Source organism: Marmota flaviventris, chromosome 13 (genome assembly GCF_047511675.1).
Source record: "Marmota flaviventris isolate mMarFla1 chromosome 13, mMarFla1.hap1, whole genome shotgun sequence".
NCBI classification, from domain to species: Eukaryota; Metazoa; Chordata; class Mammalia; order Rodentia; family Sciuridae; genus Marmota; species Marmota flaviventris.
In genome coordinates, this window is record NC_092510.1 from 94,600,967 (window position 1) to 94,621,306 (window position 20,340).

At 35.9% G+C, this 20,340-nt stretch overlaps 1 protein-coding gene across 4 annotated transcripts in view; it reads right to left on the minus strand.

The window, feature by feature from the left end:
- Nr6a1 (nuclear receptor subfamily 6 group A member 1) overlaps window positions 1-20,340 on the minus strand; it is a 212,088-nt gene that overhangs the window by 160,319 nt on the left and 31,429 nt on the right. For all 4 annotated transcript variants that reach the window (XM_027944449.2, XM_027944442.2, XM_071600940.1 and 1 more), the window contains exon 2: window positions 9,853-9,894. In XM_027944449.2, coding sequence (XP_027800250.1) covers window positions 9,853-9,894 — 42 coding nt within the window. The remainder of the gene's footprint in view (window positions 1-9,852; window positions 9,895-20,340) is intronic.

Genomic DNA, 20,340 nt, shown 5'->3' on the forward strand with positions numbered 1-20,340 from the left:
ACAGAGATTATTACTGTTTTAGGGATGAAAAAAATAGAGGTTGCTATGGTTACTCAGCAAAGAAGCAGTTATACCAGGATGCAAACTTTCACTCATGTTTTCCCACTGTCCCACACACCAGGTGTTCCAGTGGGGTCACAATCCAGTAGAGCAATTAATTCAGCAATTAACCCTGTAACTGTCAGGACAGCCAAATTCAAGAAGTTACTGAGAAGCCCCCTTCATTCTTGACAGTACTATCTCAATCCACCTGGCTTAGCAAATCTGATGGCTTGATTGGTAAGTGGAAGAGGTAGAGCTACAAAAAGAAGCCTAAAATGCTACTCTAGGCTTACACTCTGTTCTTGGATTTCAAGATACTTTCTGCTACTTGAGGGCACTGATATCCATTCCTTAGAGCAACTTCATAACAGAACTCTGTGCTGGGTGTGGTGGCACATGCCTGTAATCCTTGACTCTGGAGACTGAGGCAATGGAGACTGAGACAGGAGGATTGAGAGTTCAAAGCCAGCCTCAGCAATTTAGCAAGGCCCTAAGCAACTTAGTGAGACCCTGTCTCAAAATAAAAAATAGAAAAGGCTGAGGATGTGGCTCAATAGTAAAGCACTCCTGGGTTCAATCCTCAGTACAAGAAAAAAAAGATAACCCTGAATATAAAACCTGCACTCTAAGTAAGAAGCTAGAGCCTGAGTGGCTCAATTTGGCAGAGAGAAGTACCTTGAAAACTTGGCACATGAAATGAGAATTAATGGTTTTTTAAAAATATGTATTTTTTCTTAATAATTCTTTTTTAAAAATGAAATCACAAAGATAGTGAGTTTCCCTGTAATCCCATTTTTCTAAAGATATCACTGTTAACAGTTCAGCATATCCTCTTCCAGACTAAAACTTGTCCTCCACACTATTTAATTACTCCCCTATTTAATTTTTGAGTTGTTTTCAAATATTTTTACTACTATAAATGCTGAAAGAAATATCTGTTGAATATAACTACCATTTCTTTAGGATTAATTTCTAGAATAAACTCCTAAATTTGTAATTTTAAATTTTTTATTTTTAAATTTTAAACTGTTGGGGCTGGGGATGTGGCTCAAGCAGTAGCGCGCTTGCCTGGCATGCGTGCGGCCGGGTTCGATCCTCAGCACCACATACAAAGATGCTGTGTCCGCCGAAAACTAAAAAATAAATATTAAAAAATTCTCTAAAAAAAAAAAAAAAAAATTTAAACTGTTAACTGCAAAAGTAACATACACAATATCAGTTTGATAGATATTATTAGATTACACTTATAAGAGTTTCCATTTTCCTAAACTCTCATCAGCCCTAAAATTTTTCATTCTTTAACATAGGTGTTATAAACTTAAATGTCTGTGGACAACTAGCAGGAAACTTCAGGATGCCACATGGGTCTGTGACAAACCTGAGAGTGCATGCTTATCTAAAGAGGACAGACATTACACCACTCTGTTTCAGCAATGGATTCCACATAGAAATCCAAGCTCAATATTAGATCTTCAATATATCAAGAAAACCAGAAATCTAAATTTTTATAAAATCCCTGCAAGTTTTGACAACTAACATGCTTTCATTTAAATATCCTGGGCTGGGGATGTGTGATAGTTTAATAGGGGAGTAATTAAATAGCATGGAGGACAAGTTTTAGTCTGGAAGAGGATATGCTAACTATTAAGCTCAGTGGTAGTGCGCTTGCCTTGCACGTGTAAGGCATTGGGTTCAATCTTCAGCACCACATAAATAAATAAAATAAAGGTATTGCTTCCAACAACTAAAATAAAAATCTAAAAATAAATAAAAACTAAAAATAAACATCCTGAAAGTGAGACAAAAATCTATCTATAGGGCAGACCATACTCAGCATGTTGAATTTTGTGCTGACATTAGAAAAGGTTATAACACCATATTCTCATTTTGAATCTTAATATTCTATAGTTTATCTTTTCCTATGTTTACCAAAAAGTATGTTCAATTTTGGTTCACAGTGACTATTAACAATCTTCCAAGAAAGAAGCTTATCTTTTCTTTCATATTCATTTACAAAACTACTTCAGGTACAGAAGCTACAGTGTACCCAGAAAAATCATGTAAAGACTAACCTGTGAGGGCTAAGGTATAACTCAGTGGTAGAGCACTTGCCTGGTATGAATGAGGCCATGAATTTGATCCCCCAGAAACTTAAAGGGGGAAAAAAATTCATAAGGACTACGCTGCTGTACTCTCAGCTTACTTAGAGCACCACAAGATTTTTTTAAGAAAATGCTGATTTATAAAACTATGCATAATTTGGGAAAGGGTAGCTTTGATCTAGGGTATCCTTCCACTACTGATATATTTGCCCAACACAAGAAATTTTCAATCTAAGCAACCAATTTCAGCTTTTTTGTTTATGAAATAAAGGTTTATAAGACTCTCTGATCTCTCTTTTCTGCTCCCACAGAAAAAACAACTGCTACAACCTATCTAGCATCAGAGTTTCTTTTTCATTCCTTCTTAGTCATCCATTACAAATCTCCAGTCTTAGATGTTCAAGCATTCCCTGCACCCACCAGAGATAGTGGCAGACATCCATGACTATCCAAGGACCCAACAACCGCCTCTGAATACAACTATCTTTCCATCAATTGTAAACAAGTGCTGAACTCTTGGCTCCATACAGAGTCTCTACCAAGTCAGTATAAACTCTGAAATAGGGGCAGAGGTTAAGGGGATGAGAGTTCAGCTCAAGCTCTGGGTCTCATACTGCCCCCACCCTGTTCAAAAGAATCCTTATCAGACGGGAACTCCCCAGCAAAGGACACATTCAGGAGACTTGATCTAGCAACAATGCACCAGATTCAGGTGAAGTTTTAGAACCAGGCTACTGAACTGTTATGAATGCTATGGAGAAAGGGAGACAGAAAGAGGAGAAATAAGGCATATTTGTGAATTTATCTTCAGGAAAGAATCTGTCTGATAACTGATGAAATAATACTGTACCTGAGCCACAAAAGATATTTCTTTGGGATCTACTGCATAGTGAATTATTCCACTTCATATCCAAAATCATCCTAATATATACAAAAGATGCCTAAATGATACTTTTTGGGGGGCAGGGGCACTAGGGATTAAACCAAGGGGTGCTTAACCAATGAGCTACAGACCCAGACTTTTTCATTTTTGGAGACAGAGCCTAAGTTGCTGAGGCTGGCTTAGAACTTGAGATCCTCTTGCCTCAGTCTCCCAAGTCACTGAGATTACAGGCTTATGCCACCATGTCTGACTCAAATATTACTTTGAAAATAAAATAACCTGAATTATTCTTCTGTACATAAAAGCCCCACTATATGGGGCTGGGGTTGTGGCTTAGCTGTAGAGTACTCGCCCAGAATATGCAAGGCACTGGGTTCGAACCTCAGCACCACATAAAAATAAATAAAATACTAGTTTTTAAAAAATAAAAAAGCCCCACTATATATATTAGAAATCATTATACTGCCTTAAAGTCTTCCACCATTGGCATCTGAGATTTGTCACAATCAACAAGAGAACTACAGACATTTAAAAACCTGTTTAGGCCTCACAACTCTCATCTGGTAATATAGTGTCTTTTTTCTTTTTCTTTTTAAATATTTTTAGTTGTAGATGGACACAATACCTTTTATTTATTTATATGTGGTACTGAGACTCAAACCCAGTGCCTCACACTTGCTAGTTAAGTGCTCCACCACTGAGTCACAACCTCAGCCCAGGATAGTGTCTTTTTAAACAGGTTTTATGAGCGCTTAATGAAGAAACTCATGTTAAGTATTACATGTGTAATACTTTTACTACTCTGTAACAAAAGCCATATCAACTTTTGTGTTGTCCTTCCTGACTTAACCAGTCCCTTGAGGGTACGAACAGCAGTTTGGCATACAAATCAGGGAGGGAAAAAATAACAGTAACTGTGTTAAATGGACAGGTACTAAAAAACTGAACCTGAAATTAGATAGCTTCTTAGGTATTAACCCTTCTCACAACTACTGAACATATCCTAAGTACCTGGCACATAAATTCTACCCAATAAATGGTAATTCCCTTTCCCTCTTTGATATCTAACATTCAGTCTTAAGTTCATTCTCTACAACAATACTTGAACCTACATGAACTACTTGCTGAAGCCAAAAATTGTAGCAGTTTGATAACTATGAATACACCCAATAGGACATGGGACAGAATTCAGGAATTCTAGCTAGTACCTATGGGTACACTATACTTGAATGTATGGATACAAAAGAATCTCCTTGGGATCCCAACATACTTGACAGTTGAATGCAAAGTGAGCAAGTTGGTGGTGACAGGCTATCTTAATATGAGCCTGTTTTGTTGTTGTTGTTGTTTTGTTTTGTTTTTTTAATTTTACTCATTTATTCCACTATCACCATCCTTGCTTGGTACAGCAAAAAAGGGCAATGATTAAACTTTCAAGTCTCTTTTTTCTTTGGCAGTGCTGGGGATTGAACCCAGGGCCTCGCACATGCTAGGCAATCACTCTATCACTAAGCTACATCCCCACATGTCTTTCAAAAGGCTTATTTATCTAGGTTCTTTATTAGAATATATTTTGCTTTTTAAAGTCTGGATCAGCAAGAATCCCAAATATATAATGTTTTTTAAATGGTAACAGTCAGATTTTTAATTGTATAAATCCTTTCCTCAGCATACTTTTATTACACTTTGCTATTAACCAAAGAGAAAATACATAATCTGAGTACTTCTTTTAAATATGCAGTGATCCATGCCTGTGTCAGTGAATTGGGAGGCTAAAGCAGGAGGACTGAAAGTTCAAGACCAGCCTCAGCAACTTAGCAAGACCCTGTCTCAAAATAAAAAAGAGCTGAGGATGTAGCTCAGTGGTAAAGCATCCTAAGTTCAATCCCCAGAATGAATGGATGAATAAATAAATAAGCCAGCCAGCTAGCCAGCCAAGTAGAGAGTTAACTTCTTTAATCTCCTAAAGATAAAATGGGTTTGCAGATGGGCATTTGGAAGGTTATCTGCCACTAGTTAGAAGCCAAACCCTGTAACAACTAACCAGATACTAAAGAAAAACCTTCGCCAAAATGATTAAAAGTGCATGGGCTCTGTTCCTATGACTGAACTATTTACTTGAAACAGTAATTTATACCTGCCGATAACTGGAATACAGACTAGTTTAACTGAATAAAATGCAGTTACAATAGCCCATTACTACAGACTGAGAATTTCAACACTATACTACATAGCTTAGAATAGCATATGCTTAATAGTCTTTACCATTTGCCAAGAATTGTTCCAAACCCTTTACATATATTACTTCATTTAATCTATACTAAAGCTCTAATAAAATAGAAATAAACTTTTACTGTCCCCATTTTATAGATTAAAAAAACCAAGACACAGAGAAATTAAATAACATAACCAAGAATGCAGAGTTAATAAATATTAAAGCCACATTGAATCCAAGCAATCTTGAGCCATAGTTCATGATCCTAATTCCGAAGTTTTTGCTTATACAAAAAGCTAAAGTACTCATTTGAAATGCAGGTGAAAAACTCTGAAACAAACTGTTCACTGTGACATTACATATAATATCCGAAAAAGGAGAAATAATTTAAATACCCAAGAATGGAAAATGGTAAGTACATCATGGTAAAGCTATTCAGTTTCAATGAAAAATTATCCTGCCATTAAAAATATTTGTGAAAAAAATGTTTCAAGACTTCAGACAATGGTCTCCTAAGTGGAAAAACAAACAGGAAACAAAACTGCATTTATAGTATGATTCTTAATTATGAAAAAGATGAGCTCAGATACAAACTGGAAGGACATACTGTCAGATGAGAAATACTGGTTACCTCTAGGTGGTGGGATTAAGGATGCTTACATTTTACTTTTAGTGTTTCCAGAAAGAACATATATTATTCTACAAAGGCAATTTCTTTCCTTTAATTAAACTGCACCAAAGTCCTCAACCAGTTGGCAAAAGAACAGATAAAAAGATCCTAGCTAACTTCAAGTGGTTGCTTTCCTGAGGATAGTATCCTGTGAACATCAGACAACATAACACATTTCAAAAAGAATGTTCATCTTTAACTTTGGAAGCTGAACTAAAATAAGAATTTTCAATTTTGTCCAGTGTCTATTCTTTGTGTAATCATTTTAGGATATTGCAACAAGAGAAATGGATTTCATTGCACACAAGTAAAAAAATTAGGGAATAATTTTGCTGATATATATAATAAAACAAAAATTTGACTAGAGACTGGAAAGACAGCTGTTGCTAATCCAACTATTTACCCTTTGACCCTCTATCTGCCCAATAAGTGAACAGTACCAATTGTTTCCCTGTATTATGTGCTGTTTACAATCCCTGAGGGAGGCATGAAAGGAATTAATAATTTAGCCTAAAAAGCTGACAGTCTTTATTGGGGAGCCCCTTGTCTGTGGAACAGAAATCAGAACAGGAGCTGTTGTGAAGTCACAGGTCGCTTTACTGTTCCTGTTTTATAGCTTAATTGGCCTCCAAACATAAATCAATTATTTCTCCTGTTTTAAGTAACAATGACTTCTATTCTTTAACTTCCCTTGTATCAAGTCAGTTCTTGTTCTCTTGAGTTTTACAACTACACGGTAAACATGATGGCTGAGGAAAAAACTGGGGGAGCAAGCCAGACTGGGGTTATTTGGAAACAGAAGCACAGAAAGGTTATGCTGTTTTGAACTTCTCTTGACCTTTGACTGCCCTTGTCCCTAGCTTATGCTAATGGACACGGTATAGGGACATTTCTTGTAGAAATGAACTTAGCCTGAACCTGTGCCATAACATTGGACTCCAGGAAGCCCAGGAATCGTAGGAAAGCAGCCAGAGTGTGAACAGCTGCCCATATTCCAAACATAGCTTTCCATCTGCTCAACTACAGAAAAGGTTTAAAAAAAAAAAAATTACACACACACACACACACACTTGAATTGGACCAAGTTAGTACTTGTTTCAACACATACAACGTGTTATCCCAAATCTCCATGTATAACCACTGCCAAGCACAACTGGAAATCAGCAGCAAAAATATTTCCTATTACAAAATAGGCAAGTGTGAACAGGCTTCCCTACCAGGAATTTGGAAAGGGGGTAGAAAATGAGGCCTCCAAATTCCAAAGATACAACAACAAAAAAAAAAAAATCCCTATTATTCTCAATCTAATGTGCGAAAGTCATGAGGTATTAACAAATGTTATTCCTTTCCAGTCCAAATCTACAGAATTTGCAGTATCTAAAACCATAATCAATTTAATACAACATACACAGCCCATTTCAGTTTTGAGGCTTCCTGTAACTTCACAAGGTAAGCATGTCATGCTAGGCACAGTGGCGCGTGCCTGTAATCTTAACAGCTCAGGAGGCTGAGGCAAGAGGATCACGAGATCAAAGCCAACCTGAGCAATTTAGCGAGGCCCTAAGCAACTCAATGAGACCCGGTCTCTAAATAAAATATTAAAATAAATATTAAAACGGGCTGGGGATGTGGCTCAGAGGTTAAGCACATCTGGGTTCAATCCCTGATACCCCCCACCCCCGTAAAAAATGCATGCCTAATTGTACCCCAAGACAATAAAATTTTATTTTTGCCTATTTATTGTTAATGAGATCTTTATGTATTTCTTCAAAGAGAAAGAATAAAAATACTAATTTCACCAAGATAAAAACTTAAGAACTGGGCTGGGGATGTGGCTCAAGCGGTAGCACGCTCGCCTGGCATGTGTGCGGCCCGGGTTCGATCCTCAGCACCACATACAAGCAAAGATGTTGTGTCTGCCGAAAACTAAATAAATAAATAAAAACTTAAGAATTACTGAGAATACCACCCACATACACGAAGTACTTTTTTAAAGTGATACTTTTGGTGACTTTTATTCTAAATTGATATATAAAATTATATCTTTCTCATGGAATGGAGAGGTCTATAAATCAGCATATTTAGCTGGGAATTGTAAACAGAAATGTTAAATGAACCAAAAAAAAATGCTTGGGCTCAGAAAGCAGAATAATTCAACAATAATCTTTATGAGATCAAGGGTTTTTCTCAGAAAATAGCAGGAGCTACTTTCAGTTGCTCTTAGGTGCATAAAATGAAAATAAATTTGGGTACTATGTCCTAAATTCAAGGTTTGAAAAGTCTCTTCTCAAATATTTCATAAGACTGTCAAAAGGTGAGGGCAGGAGCTCATCATTTGTACAACCCTTGAGCCTAGAATGGGGCCTGCAGCAAAGAGAACACACAATGTTTAATAAAATGAATTTTCAGTTTATTTAGTATGTTTTATATGATTTTCTGAAATATTACATAGTATCTCAACATCCTTCCTAGCACTCAAAAATTCTAGGAAAGGACAACGACTCAAGAAAATAACTGAATTTACCTTTTCCTCCTCCTATTAAGGCTATTCAAAAGAAGAAGGACAGAAAGAAAGTAATGTATTTACCCACAGTTACTGGTATACTGGGGATATATGACCTATTACAGAACAAATACTGAGCTAGGCACCATGACACATGCCTATATTTTCCAGCTTCTTGGCAGGCTGAGGCAGAAAGAACACAAATTCAAGGCCAGCCTAGGCAACTTATCAAGATCCTATCTCAAAATAAATTTAAAGGGGCTTGGAATGTAACTCAGTTGTAAAATGCTTACATAGCATGTGTGAAGGTTCACTAGGTTCAATCCCCAGTACTGCCCCCTCACCAAAAAAATTAAAAAAATAAGGATTCTGAACTTTATGACTTCCAAAAAGATAAATTTTGTTTCCTGTTGTTTGATACGTACCACAGGACTTATTTTGTTTCAGAATAGTTGAACAAACATGGATATTTATACTACAAAGGTACGTGGGAAAATATGAAAAGTCCATATACTCTCAGAGCTGGTATAGCCAGGATGGTATAAGGTCCACTTTATCACTTACCTTAAGAGCAGACTGGTGACAAATGACCCCATTACCTTTAAAAAGTTCTAGCACCAGAAATAACTCTAGACAATCTCATGAAGTCTTACTCTAAATCATCATTTAACCTTTTCTCATATAGCAAAATATCCATACACAGTGGATTTGCTTGTGTTTATTTCTAACAATTATATACCATATCCCAGAACTACCAAAATACTGTGTGGTACATTTTGGTAGCATGAAAAACACAAATGATTATCTTTGATCATCATTTAATTAGATCTTGAAATGGTAACTCTTAAACCTTAACCTGAAGAATGTAGATGCAAATGCTTTACAAATTAAACTGGTACAAAGTTATCAATTATAAATTTTTAAATGACAAATAATCTTTCTTTGAAATAAACTGTCAAAACTAGTCAATATTTTAGAAAAGAGTTGAGTTGTGATATATGGTTGAGATGTGCACATAAGAATGCATACATTTTTGTTGTTTTTGCCAGTGACATAGGAGGATGAGGAACAGAACAAGGAGATTAGTGTTAAGTAGAAACTTGAAGCAAACCAACTTTCTATGAAATGAATAGATCCTAGCTATCAAACAATATATGGATAGCCAGGATCTATTCATTTCATAGAAAGCATTGTGTTGTGTCCAACTACACCTAAAATAAATAATAAATATTTTTAAAATATATATATATATATATATATATATATATATATGGAAAAGAAAAGTCATCATTAGAAAAACAGAATGGCATTCCCATAATTACAAATTGAGAATCAAACTATAGAAGGTTTATCAATGACATATTAAGTTATACACTTAAAAGCATACACACACATCCTTTCCTTACCAACAAACATTGGGTAACAATTGGAACTTACTAGTGCCTGGATCAAGCTCTGACAACTCATCCTGACAGAAACCTGAAGAGAAAGAACAGGAAAAAAAAGATTATGATTCGTGAATTATTGTAAGCTAACTTCAAATATGAACTATTATCCAAGTGGGGGGAAAATTCAGAATGGAGAAAACAGCACTTACTACACAGTTGCAAGGAGGATTAGGGAAACAGCAATATAAAATGCTAAGCACAACTTATCACACAGTAGGAGCTCAATAAGCAGTAGCACAAGTAATTATGAGTAAGCATGCCAATGTCTGTTAGAATAAAAACACATAGGAAAATTACACTTCATTTCAGACCTGTAATGTTCTACTTAAAAAAAAAAAAAAAAAATTCTCTCCCAAAGAGAGAAATAAGAGCTTCTAACAAATATCAAACAAAATAATTTTATTTAAAATTTTCACAGATGCTGAAATTTTGACCCATATATACACACGGAAGCAATTCTTCTATAGTAAGTGCACTGTTTAAGCTAGAGGTATATCTGAGTGGCAAAGAATGAGGCAGCCTGAACAGCATATGGAAGGCCTGAAAAAGGGGACTGAATGTGAAACTCCAAAGTTCTAAAGCTGCTGAGAACAGCTGAGAAGCCTGGGAAAGCTCATCTCAGAGCCATTTTAAAGTCTCTCTACATACAAATAATGGAAATTTGAAGATCCCTGGAGAGATTCCAGGTATCTTAGTCCACTCAGGCTGCTATAACAAAATACTATAAACTAGATTGGGTTAATGACGTCATGCAGGATCCCTGTCCCAGGTCCTGCCTTTATAATTTGAAAAGCTGGCGGAGTACAAAATGAAAATATGGTGCCTATCATCTATTGATTTATTCAGGAACTGGAGATGTACCTCAATAGTAGAGCACATGATCGAATTCAATCTCAGCACTTAAAAAAAAAAAAAAGGGGTACTGGGGTTGCAGCTCAGTGGTAGAGTGCTTCCTAGCATTTGTGAGACACTGGGTTCAATCCTCAGTACCACATAAAAATAAATAAATAAAATAAAGGCATTGTGTCCATCTACAACCAAAATTTTTTAAAAAAAAGAATTTCAAATTATGTATTCAAGTTTGGGAAGGATAAACATTCGGACACAGCACCTGGCAATGAGGAAATAACTAACTCATCATTTACACATTCACTGAATACTCAATATCCTGCCAGAATTAAAACAAAGAATACACATTCTCCTAATCCATAACTGACCTAAAAACAGAGTGATATCACCGGAAGGCATGAAAGGACAATGGGAAAGACAGATACCACCCCCCACAGATTAACTCCAGCCACTTTTAGTTATATGACCTGAGGCAAGTCACTGCCTACTATGGGCCTCAGATTACAGACATTAAATAAAACATCTATGTCATAGTAATTTTTTTTCTTTCATTTTTTTGTGGTGCTGGGGATTGAACCCTTGTGGATGTAAGATAAGCACCCTACCAACTGAGCTATCTCCCCAACCCTAAATAAAACATCTATATTAGAAATATCAACAAAGGACAAAGCTTAATGTTCCTTCTGAAGCATTCTGAACTCAAAGCAATAGACTGATCATAAAGAGAAGGTAACTCAAAAACAAACAAAAAAAATACTAATAATGCTCATTATTGATAATAATGACATCTATTGCTTTAATCTGCCTAGCAATCATTCCCTCCTTCTGTTAATGAAACCCTAATTTTTCTTTGGAGACTTCCACTCCCACGTCCATATGATCCAAGGCAGATTGACCCTATCCTTCCTATAAACTGGGATTGACAACAGCAGCTATCTCATACGGGTATTAAAAGGATTAAATGAGATAGTGCATGTAAAAGACTTTGCACAGTACTTACAGAGCTCAACATAGGTGAGCTACTGCTAACTAATTCCTAGGGATCCATTCAATTTGATGCTGTGACTGTGGGGACAAAGTGTTCATCATAAAAGGGCAACTACTGAGCCATTCATGACACTGAATGGAACCCTAATAATGTCACCTTAAGTAACTGCTCTAATCCTTAAAACCTGTTTTTATATTTTCAGCTTTAAAACTATTTGATGTGATGATTCAAGATGTTTGCTACTCCCTGAGGAAAGGTCTCTCTATATTTACCCAAAATAAATTTCTTCAAGAGTCACAAAATGTTCTAATTATGGAACTCGGTAACTGATGTCCACATTTCCACCATCTCATCCTGAGACAATCAGCTAAGAATATCTCTGATTTTTATAAAAAACAACATAATTCTACCTACAAACCACACATTTCTAAATCAGTGCAATGGGCAGATTTGGTTACCATTCCCAAGCAGAATCTACCCAGACTTCAGCAACCAGATCTAGCTAGCAAAATTATTTGTTTGTTCCTAAAAGGATGCAAACCACTGCTAGACATAATCCCAAATGGACTTCTTCAGGTAGGTTCAACTCAAAGGCAAAAAGTATCAGTTATTCAGTAGAAAGCAGACACCTAATCCCAATAAGCATATAAAATATCCCCCCAATGCCATCTGCTTCACAGAATACACTACATTAAACATATTAGAAAATATTATCACAAATCCATGGTCTCTAGCTGGGACCCTAAATTGCTTTCCAACAAGAAACACAAATATATTCCTAAAATATCATGAATTCAGTGTACACACAAGATATCTGAAGTTACACTGTGATTTGCCACTGTGTGATTTGCCACTGTTTAATTAACCACCCTAACCCTAACCTCCTGAAATGGGGATTAAAAATAGCCATCATGTTTATCTGCTATGATTTGGTGAGTATATGTAAGTGATCAATGTATGCATTGAAGTTAAGGAACACTCTTTAATACAAGACAAGGTTCAATTGACAAGCTTCTCCTAACAGGCATCTGACAAAAAGACCAATGACTCCTTAGACTGTGACTGGCTACAGTGACAGATTAGAGTCACTGATTTTTTTTTTTTTTTTAACTACAAAACTACTTTACTAGGAGAAACAGTTAAAACTTTTGAGTAACTTTTTCCAAATGTAAACAAATAAAGGCTATGGGTCATGCCCATCAACAAATTCAGGCCTGAAACAATAGCTAAACTATGCTTTATAATGTATCTTAAAAATTGAAGTCAGTGTTAACTCAAGGAATGTTTTATATGTATTCATTTATTAATTACCACAGTACTGGGCATTGAACCCAGGGATGCTCTACTTCTTGAGTTACATTCAGCCCTTTTCAAGTTTTATTTTGGAACAGGGAGTCCATCCTCCTATCTCAATCTCCCCAAATTGCTGGGATTACAAGCATGCACCATCACACCCAGAAGGAACGTTTTGATTTAATCTGACTGGAGGAAGATGGGAATAGGACAAATGAGCACTGGATCCTAGTTACTCAGTATATTTTGAAATTGAGCAGTCCACAAGTGAGAGTTAGGGTGAGACCCTTAAAAGATAAATTCTATAATTCTATTCAAACACACATTTTATATATATATATATATATATATATATATATATATATATATATATACACACACACACACACACTATAGTTGAGACAGGAGGATTGCAAATTCAATGCCAGCCTCAGCAACTTAGCAAAACCCTAAACAACTTAATGAGACTAGGTCTCAAGATAAAGGGCTGGTGATATAACTGTGTGTGTGTGTGTGTGTGTCCTTCATAATCTGCCTACCATTTCAACTTTATTTCTTGCGTTTCACCACATCCCAACCAACAGTGTACACTCTATCCATAATGAACTACACTGAGGCTCCCTGAATTCAGTATGTTCTTCAGCATCCATTCCTTTGCACATGCTATCTTTTCCAACTAAACCCACCTCTAATCACCACTCTAAGATCAGAACTCAGATCAGGTCTCCTCAATCTTGCCCCTGCTATACAGTTTGGGTTAGGCCTCATAGAAACAGTAAATTAGAACTTAGCTTTTCTAAAGGGAGGGAAAACTGGTTTCAAGATCATAGAAACATTAAAATAATCTCCAAGTTTGAAATTTAAATATTTTAATTAAATGCAAGATAGAATATTTCACCCAAACCACTGCAATTCAAGTTTTATATTGGTCTTTTTTAAAATATTTTTTTAGTTATACATGGACACAATATCTTTATTTATTTGTTTATTTTAATGTGGTGCTAAGAATCAAACCCAGTGCCTCACATGTACAAGGCAAGCACTCTGCCACTGAACCACAACCCCAGCCCCTCAAGTTTTATATTGTTTTCAATGTGAGATATAAAAGTGACTAGGGAGCTGGGGTTGTGGTTGAGTGGTACAGTGCTTGTCTAGCATGTGTGAGGCATTTGGGTTCTATTATCAGCACTGCATATAAATAAATTAATAAAATAAAAGTCCATCAATGTCTTAAAAAAAAAAAAAAAAAAAAATTTTAAAGTGAACCAGAAGCCAGGTACAGTGGCACTACCTGTATTCCCAGAGACTTGGCAGGCTAAGACAGGAGGATTATAAGTTCAATGCCAGCCTCAGCAATTTAGAAAGGTCCTAAGCAACTTAGTGAGAGTAGGTCTCAAGAAAAAAAAATTAAAAGGACTGGGGATGGGGCTGGAGTTGTGTCTCAGAGGTAGAGCACTGGCCTAGGACAGGTGAGTCCCTAGGTTCGATCCTCAGAACCACATAAAAACAAGTAAACAACAACAAATAAATAAAGGTTAAATTCTTAAAGAAAAAAAAAAAAAGGACTGGGGATGTAACTCAGTGTGTAAAGCACACCTGGGCTCAATCCCCAGTACCCCAAAAAATACACAAATAAATAAAGTAAAAATGAACCCAGGCTTCCAAGAATAAAATAGCCAATCATCAAAAAAAGATTTTGATTTACTCTGATTAGTTTTGTGCCCCTCTTCTATGCTCCCACAGGCTTCTGTGCTTTCTATACACATCATGATCAGGCCCATTAGAACCCAAATTCTCTAAAACCTAAGAATCTAGAAATTTATTTTTTTGGGCTCCCCTAAAAAAAAAAAAAAAAAAAAGAAAGAAAGAAAGAAAACTTTACCCAGGATTTCTACTGATATACAATAGTCACATGTTGGTCCTTTCTGGACCAACCAGCTCTGATCAGTTTTATCAATTCTCACCTAATCTTAATTAGGTCTCCAGTGAAACTATGTTATCTTCTTTCAGCTGGATCTAGTCTCAGCTCCAACTACAGCTGTAGCCTCAGGACTGAGGAAGGTTACCATGTCCCAAGAAAGGTTCTTAGTAAATGCTTGAAGAACTGTTTCTCCAAAAGACAATGATGGTAAATAACTATGCAACCACAATGAGTTAAACAAATTGAGAGAGAAAGTGAGTTTCTCAGCTTTAAAGGTCTAGAACAGTGCTGTCCAATAGAAATTTTTACCATAAAGGAAATGTTATATAGCTATACTGTCCAAGAAACTGAATTTTTAACTTTACCCTTAATTAATTTAAATAGCCACATAAGGCTAGAGGTTATACTATTGGACAATGAAAGTCTAAAAGTCACCCATCCTTCTAGATGTTATCAGGTCAAGTGTTTTGAATTCTGTTGCAGTTTGTAATATGGAAATGTATAAGGTAGAATTATTTGCTATCTGACTTATAATTATAGATGGCTGTATCAGTTATTATCAGAATAATATATCCATCAGCCTGCAAATGCAGTCACTCACTCCAAGAAATGTTAAGTATTTACCCATGCTGTAGCAAGCCTGGGGCCTAGAACATGAATAACTAACTACGAAAGAATAAACAGTCCAGTGGAGTACAGACTAAAATAATTGGAGAGCCCAATAATGTGAATGTTCATAATGTAACTACACTGTACATTTAGAAAGTTAAAATGGTAAGAAAGGGCTGGGGTTGTGGATCAGTGGTATAGCGCTCACCTAGCACATGCGAGGCCTGTTAAATCCTCAGCACCACAGATAAATAAATAAAATAAAGGTATTGTGTCCAACTACACCTAAAAAGAAAATTACATCAAAAAAATTAAAATGGGGGCTGGGGATGTGGCTCAAGCGGTAGCGCGCTCGCCTGGCATGCGTGCAGCCCAGGTTCGATCCTCAGCACCACATATAAACAAAGATGTTGTGTCTGCCGAAAACTAAAAAATAAATATTAAAAATTCTCTCTCTAAAAAAAAAATTAAAATGGTAAATTTTATGCTATGTATATTTTACCCCAATAAAAAATATATATATAATAACGCCTAGTGAAAAAACATCAAACAATATTTCTGAAAAAAACTAACTGTATGGGGACATATGAACAAGTACAGAGTAAAAGACCATAATTTTTTATAGCAGAATAGACTCAAACACTGAAATTACTTAATAATTGTATTGTTAAAGTGACCTCGCAGAGACAATTTTGTTTTCTGTAGACTATTATGAAGATTCAGTGATATGAGGCACTTAAAGTCAGTGAAAGTGCTCAGTTGCTATGATCAATATTAGTGAGAGCGAAAAAGCAGTAATCATGGAGTCAGGAGTATGGGGAGGAAAACAAGCATTCACAAGACAAATAGGGATATTTCTGAGACATATATATTCTGAGGAAGCAGCATGTAAAAGGAATGGACAGCAGAAACAGAATGTTACCTGACAATCTGATTTGAGTAGAGGGCTACCAGGGCCTTAGCATAAAGACATTTTAATTACTATACATGAGTTTTTGGCTTTTATCCTATGGCAATAGTAACTAAAAATACAGATATAGCTAAGGAAGTAGAATAATACCAGCCCAACTATATTTCAATACAGTGGCTCTAAAATTTCAACCAGGAAACTAAAGCACATAGAGTTTTTAAAAAAAAAATACAAAAGCTTTCTTGTTGTTAGCCAAGAAACATGGTAAACCATCCACAACTCCTTAAATCTAGGAACTCTTCCCAATTTTTACAGTCCTCCTCCAACCCCTTCCACATTCTAGATGGCTTATGTACTATGCATGGCTTGGGTATATGCTAAGAAGAAATGTGGCTTCCCTTTTTTTTTTTCCATTTCTGTAACATCAGCTAGTCAGACCACAGTCTGGGATACAGCTGAGTTAATGCCTTCAAGCTAGCTCCAGACCCAAGCAAATACAAGACCCCTTTTCTTTGGATTGGCTGAGCATTAAATTCACATCTGCCTCTTGCCTTTCTACTCATGGAATGAGGCACCACTTGGACCATTAGTTTTGTTTTTTACAGGCAACCTGACAAACCATACTTCAAGATCCAGAAAATGGATTTTTTTGAATGCAAAGACCTAGCACCAGGAGTCCACACAGCAAAAGCTGGCTGGAAGAGCTTCAAGTAATAGTTCCCCTTCTCCACCTTTACAAATGTCAAGGTCACATTTTAAAAACTGCAATAAAGGGCTTGCATTATGGCTCAGTGGTAGAATGCCTGCCTAGCACATGTGAGGCACAGTGTTCTATCCTCAGCACCACATAAAAATACATAAAGGTATTGTGTTTATCTACAACTAAAAAAAAATTTTTAACTGCAATAAAAAATGTCCTTTTCCTAATGTCATTTTCTTTTTTTTTAATTTTTTTGAGGTTGTAGAAGGACAGAATGCCTTTATTTTATTTGTTAATTTTTATGTGGTGCTGAGGATCAAACCCAGTGCCTCATATGTACTAGGCAAGTGCTTTGCCACTGAGCAACAGCCCCAGCCCTAATGTCATTTTCTTAATATGAAATCTAAGGGAAAAAAAAAAAAGCAGAGATGGAGGAGTGTGTCAAGGAGTCTTAATTATAAAATCTATTATGCCCACATATTTGCTCAGGATAAATGAAGTTTATAAAACTGCCTATATTTCTATGGAAACATTAATGACTTCTTTCTGATCAACCTATATCACCTTTTATATCATTTTTCAGGCTTCTAGCTTTGTAATCATAACCTTGAAAGTAGATGAAGGCAGAATAGCCAGCTAAAGATTATGACATTTCAATTTTAAAACATTCCATTAAAAAAAAAATACCCAGATTCAAGGCTGCGGCTACAGAATCAGAAGGTTAAAAAAAAAAACAATTTTCAATCTGATGAGTCAGAGGTCAGTAGTGTTTCCATGGGGAAAATAGTACAGGGATTTCTCAGAAAACTGCATGCATGTATACTGATAAGCCTTTGACTTTTTTTTTTTTTTTTTGGTGGTGCTGGGGATTGAACTCAGGGCTTTGTGCATATGAGGCAAGCACTCTACCAACTGAGCTACAACCCCAGCCCATCTTTGACACTTTTCATTTACAATTTCTGGTTCTCTGGAGGAACAAAAGGGGTTGGTGATAATTTCATATTCCACTTGAAAGTTAAAGAAATTTCAAAAAGTATACATACAAAAATGTATAAAACAATCTGTCAGCTGCTATTTATTGAATCTTTACTACATGCCAATGGTCAACCTGAAGCTTTATGTGAATTCTTACTGAAAAAAGAGATACTATCATTTCCATCTTATAGGTTTAAAGAGATTACTTTATAAGGAAAAAAAAAAGACACAGCAATCAAAATCAACTTGAAGACATCTTAACTAATAAAACCCTACCTTTGCATAGTACATGCTTTGCAACAACCAGAAGAGGGGAATTTGGCGTAATTTTGAAGACCAAATCCTCACACTCATGACAGCAAAGCCTCTTCTTGAATAATCCAAGATGTCCATGTCAGAAGCAACCATTAACTGCTGCCTTTTTTTTTTTTTTTTTTTTTTTCAATATTGGGTATTGAACCCAGGGCCTTAGGCATGCTAGGCAAAGCAAGTGTTCTACCACTGAGGTACACCCTATCCCTGCTAACAGCACCTTTTGGAAAACTCGAATGTTCCCAGCAGGATTGGGGAAGAGTGAAGTTTGGTTTGGGGGGGTTTTTTTTTTTTTGGTTTTTGGTTTCTTGGGGGCTGTCATTTCAAAAACTGGGGGGAGGGGAAGTTCCTCACATGCCAAGGAGTTTGTTTGAACATGGTCAGAAAACTTATGAAGTCATTTCAGAAAGTGCCCTATACTGTCCTCAACAGATGGTGTGATGAAACAGTAGAAGCCAGCCAACTTTTGGGGGGAAATTCATTAGAAAGGAGTAGATATGACCCACAAGTGGCAGAATTTTATTTTATTTTTATTTCCTTTTAAAACCTCTATATGAAAATTGATGCATGAAAAGCCTTTAAAATGTCCGTTTAAATCCACCCTAGAAATCTAAGACAGAAATAAAGAAAAGAGTACACAATTGGAAGCACCTAAAAATTCAACCCCAAGGGAATAAATTAGGAATAACTATTCAATGAGGAATAACTAGTCAATTAAGAGTCTATAATGGGCCAGTATCATATAATGCCATATTTTAAAGTGTAACATTAAATTGTATTCCTCAAAGTGAGTTCAGCTATATTCTAACACCTATATATATGACAAAACACATTTTGGTATCATTTCCCAATGATTATCTCTAAGCATGAATGTTACAGCTGATTTCTTCCATCAAATTTTTCTGACTAAAAGTATAACACTTTCGCCGGGCATGGTGGAGCATGCCTATAATCCCAGCAACTCAGGAGGCTGAGACAGAAGATCACGAGTCAGAGGCCAACTTTAGCAACTTAGTGAGAGCCTCAGCACTTAGCAGGACCCTGTCTTGAAATTAAAAAAAAAAAGGACTGAGGATATGTAGCTCAGTGGTAAAGCATCCCTGGGTTCAATCACCAAGAAAAAAACAAAAAACGTTTATTATTTTTATATGTAGAAATGTACACTTTTTAAATCCTCAAAACAAGATGATTTCAGTAAACTCTAAAACACACACATCAACAGAATAAAAAGAAAATGCAAGACATTCTCCATTGAATTTTATGTTACCATCGTTTTAGAAATAGGATTCTTTCAGAATACTAGGTTGGTCATTAATATCTAAAGCTCAATATCATCTACCAACTTCAGAAATCCACTGTGTGGCAACAAAAAGATACAACTTCTTTTACCTTGCGCTCCAGAAACCTTCAAATCTGAAGTAAAACTAGTTAATTATATCTGTGAAATAATTTGAAAAGAAATTTTAAGACTATTCAAATTTGATGAGTTAAGACAGAAGACACTCCACAAATACAAAGGGTACTACACAAACAGGATTAAGGAGAAGAACTGTTTTTCTTAGATACTCAAACTTTCCATATTCTAAAATTAAATTCCATTAATATGTATCTAGTGTTTTCAATGGACAGGGCACTATACTAGATTACAAAAGGGAAACAATGCTGAATAAATCTGGTTATCCCTAGACTGTGATCACTTGCTAGAGAAAACAGAAAAGTTATTGGATACAAGGACAAACAGTCCTTCTTATTTCTTTCTAGGGAAAACCAGAAAAGACTTAATGGCAAAAGTAGCACTTGAATCAAACTAATAAGCATGAAAATAAGAATGCAAATAAAGACAAAAGGGCTGGGACTGTGGCTCAGCCTCCCAGCCATAGAGCTTTTGTCTGGCACTGTGTGAGGCACTGGGTTCGATTC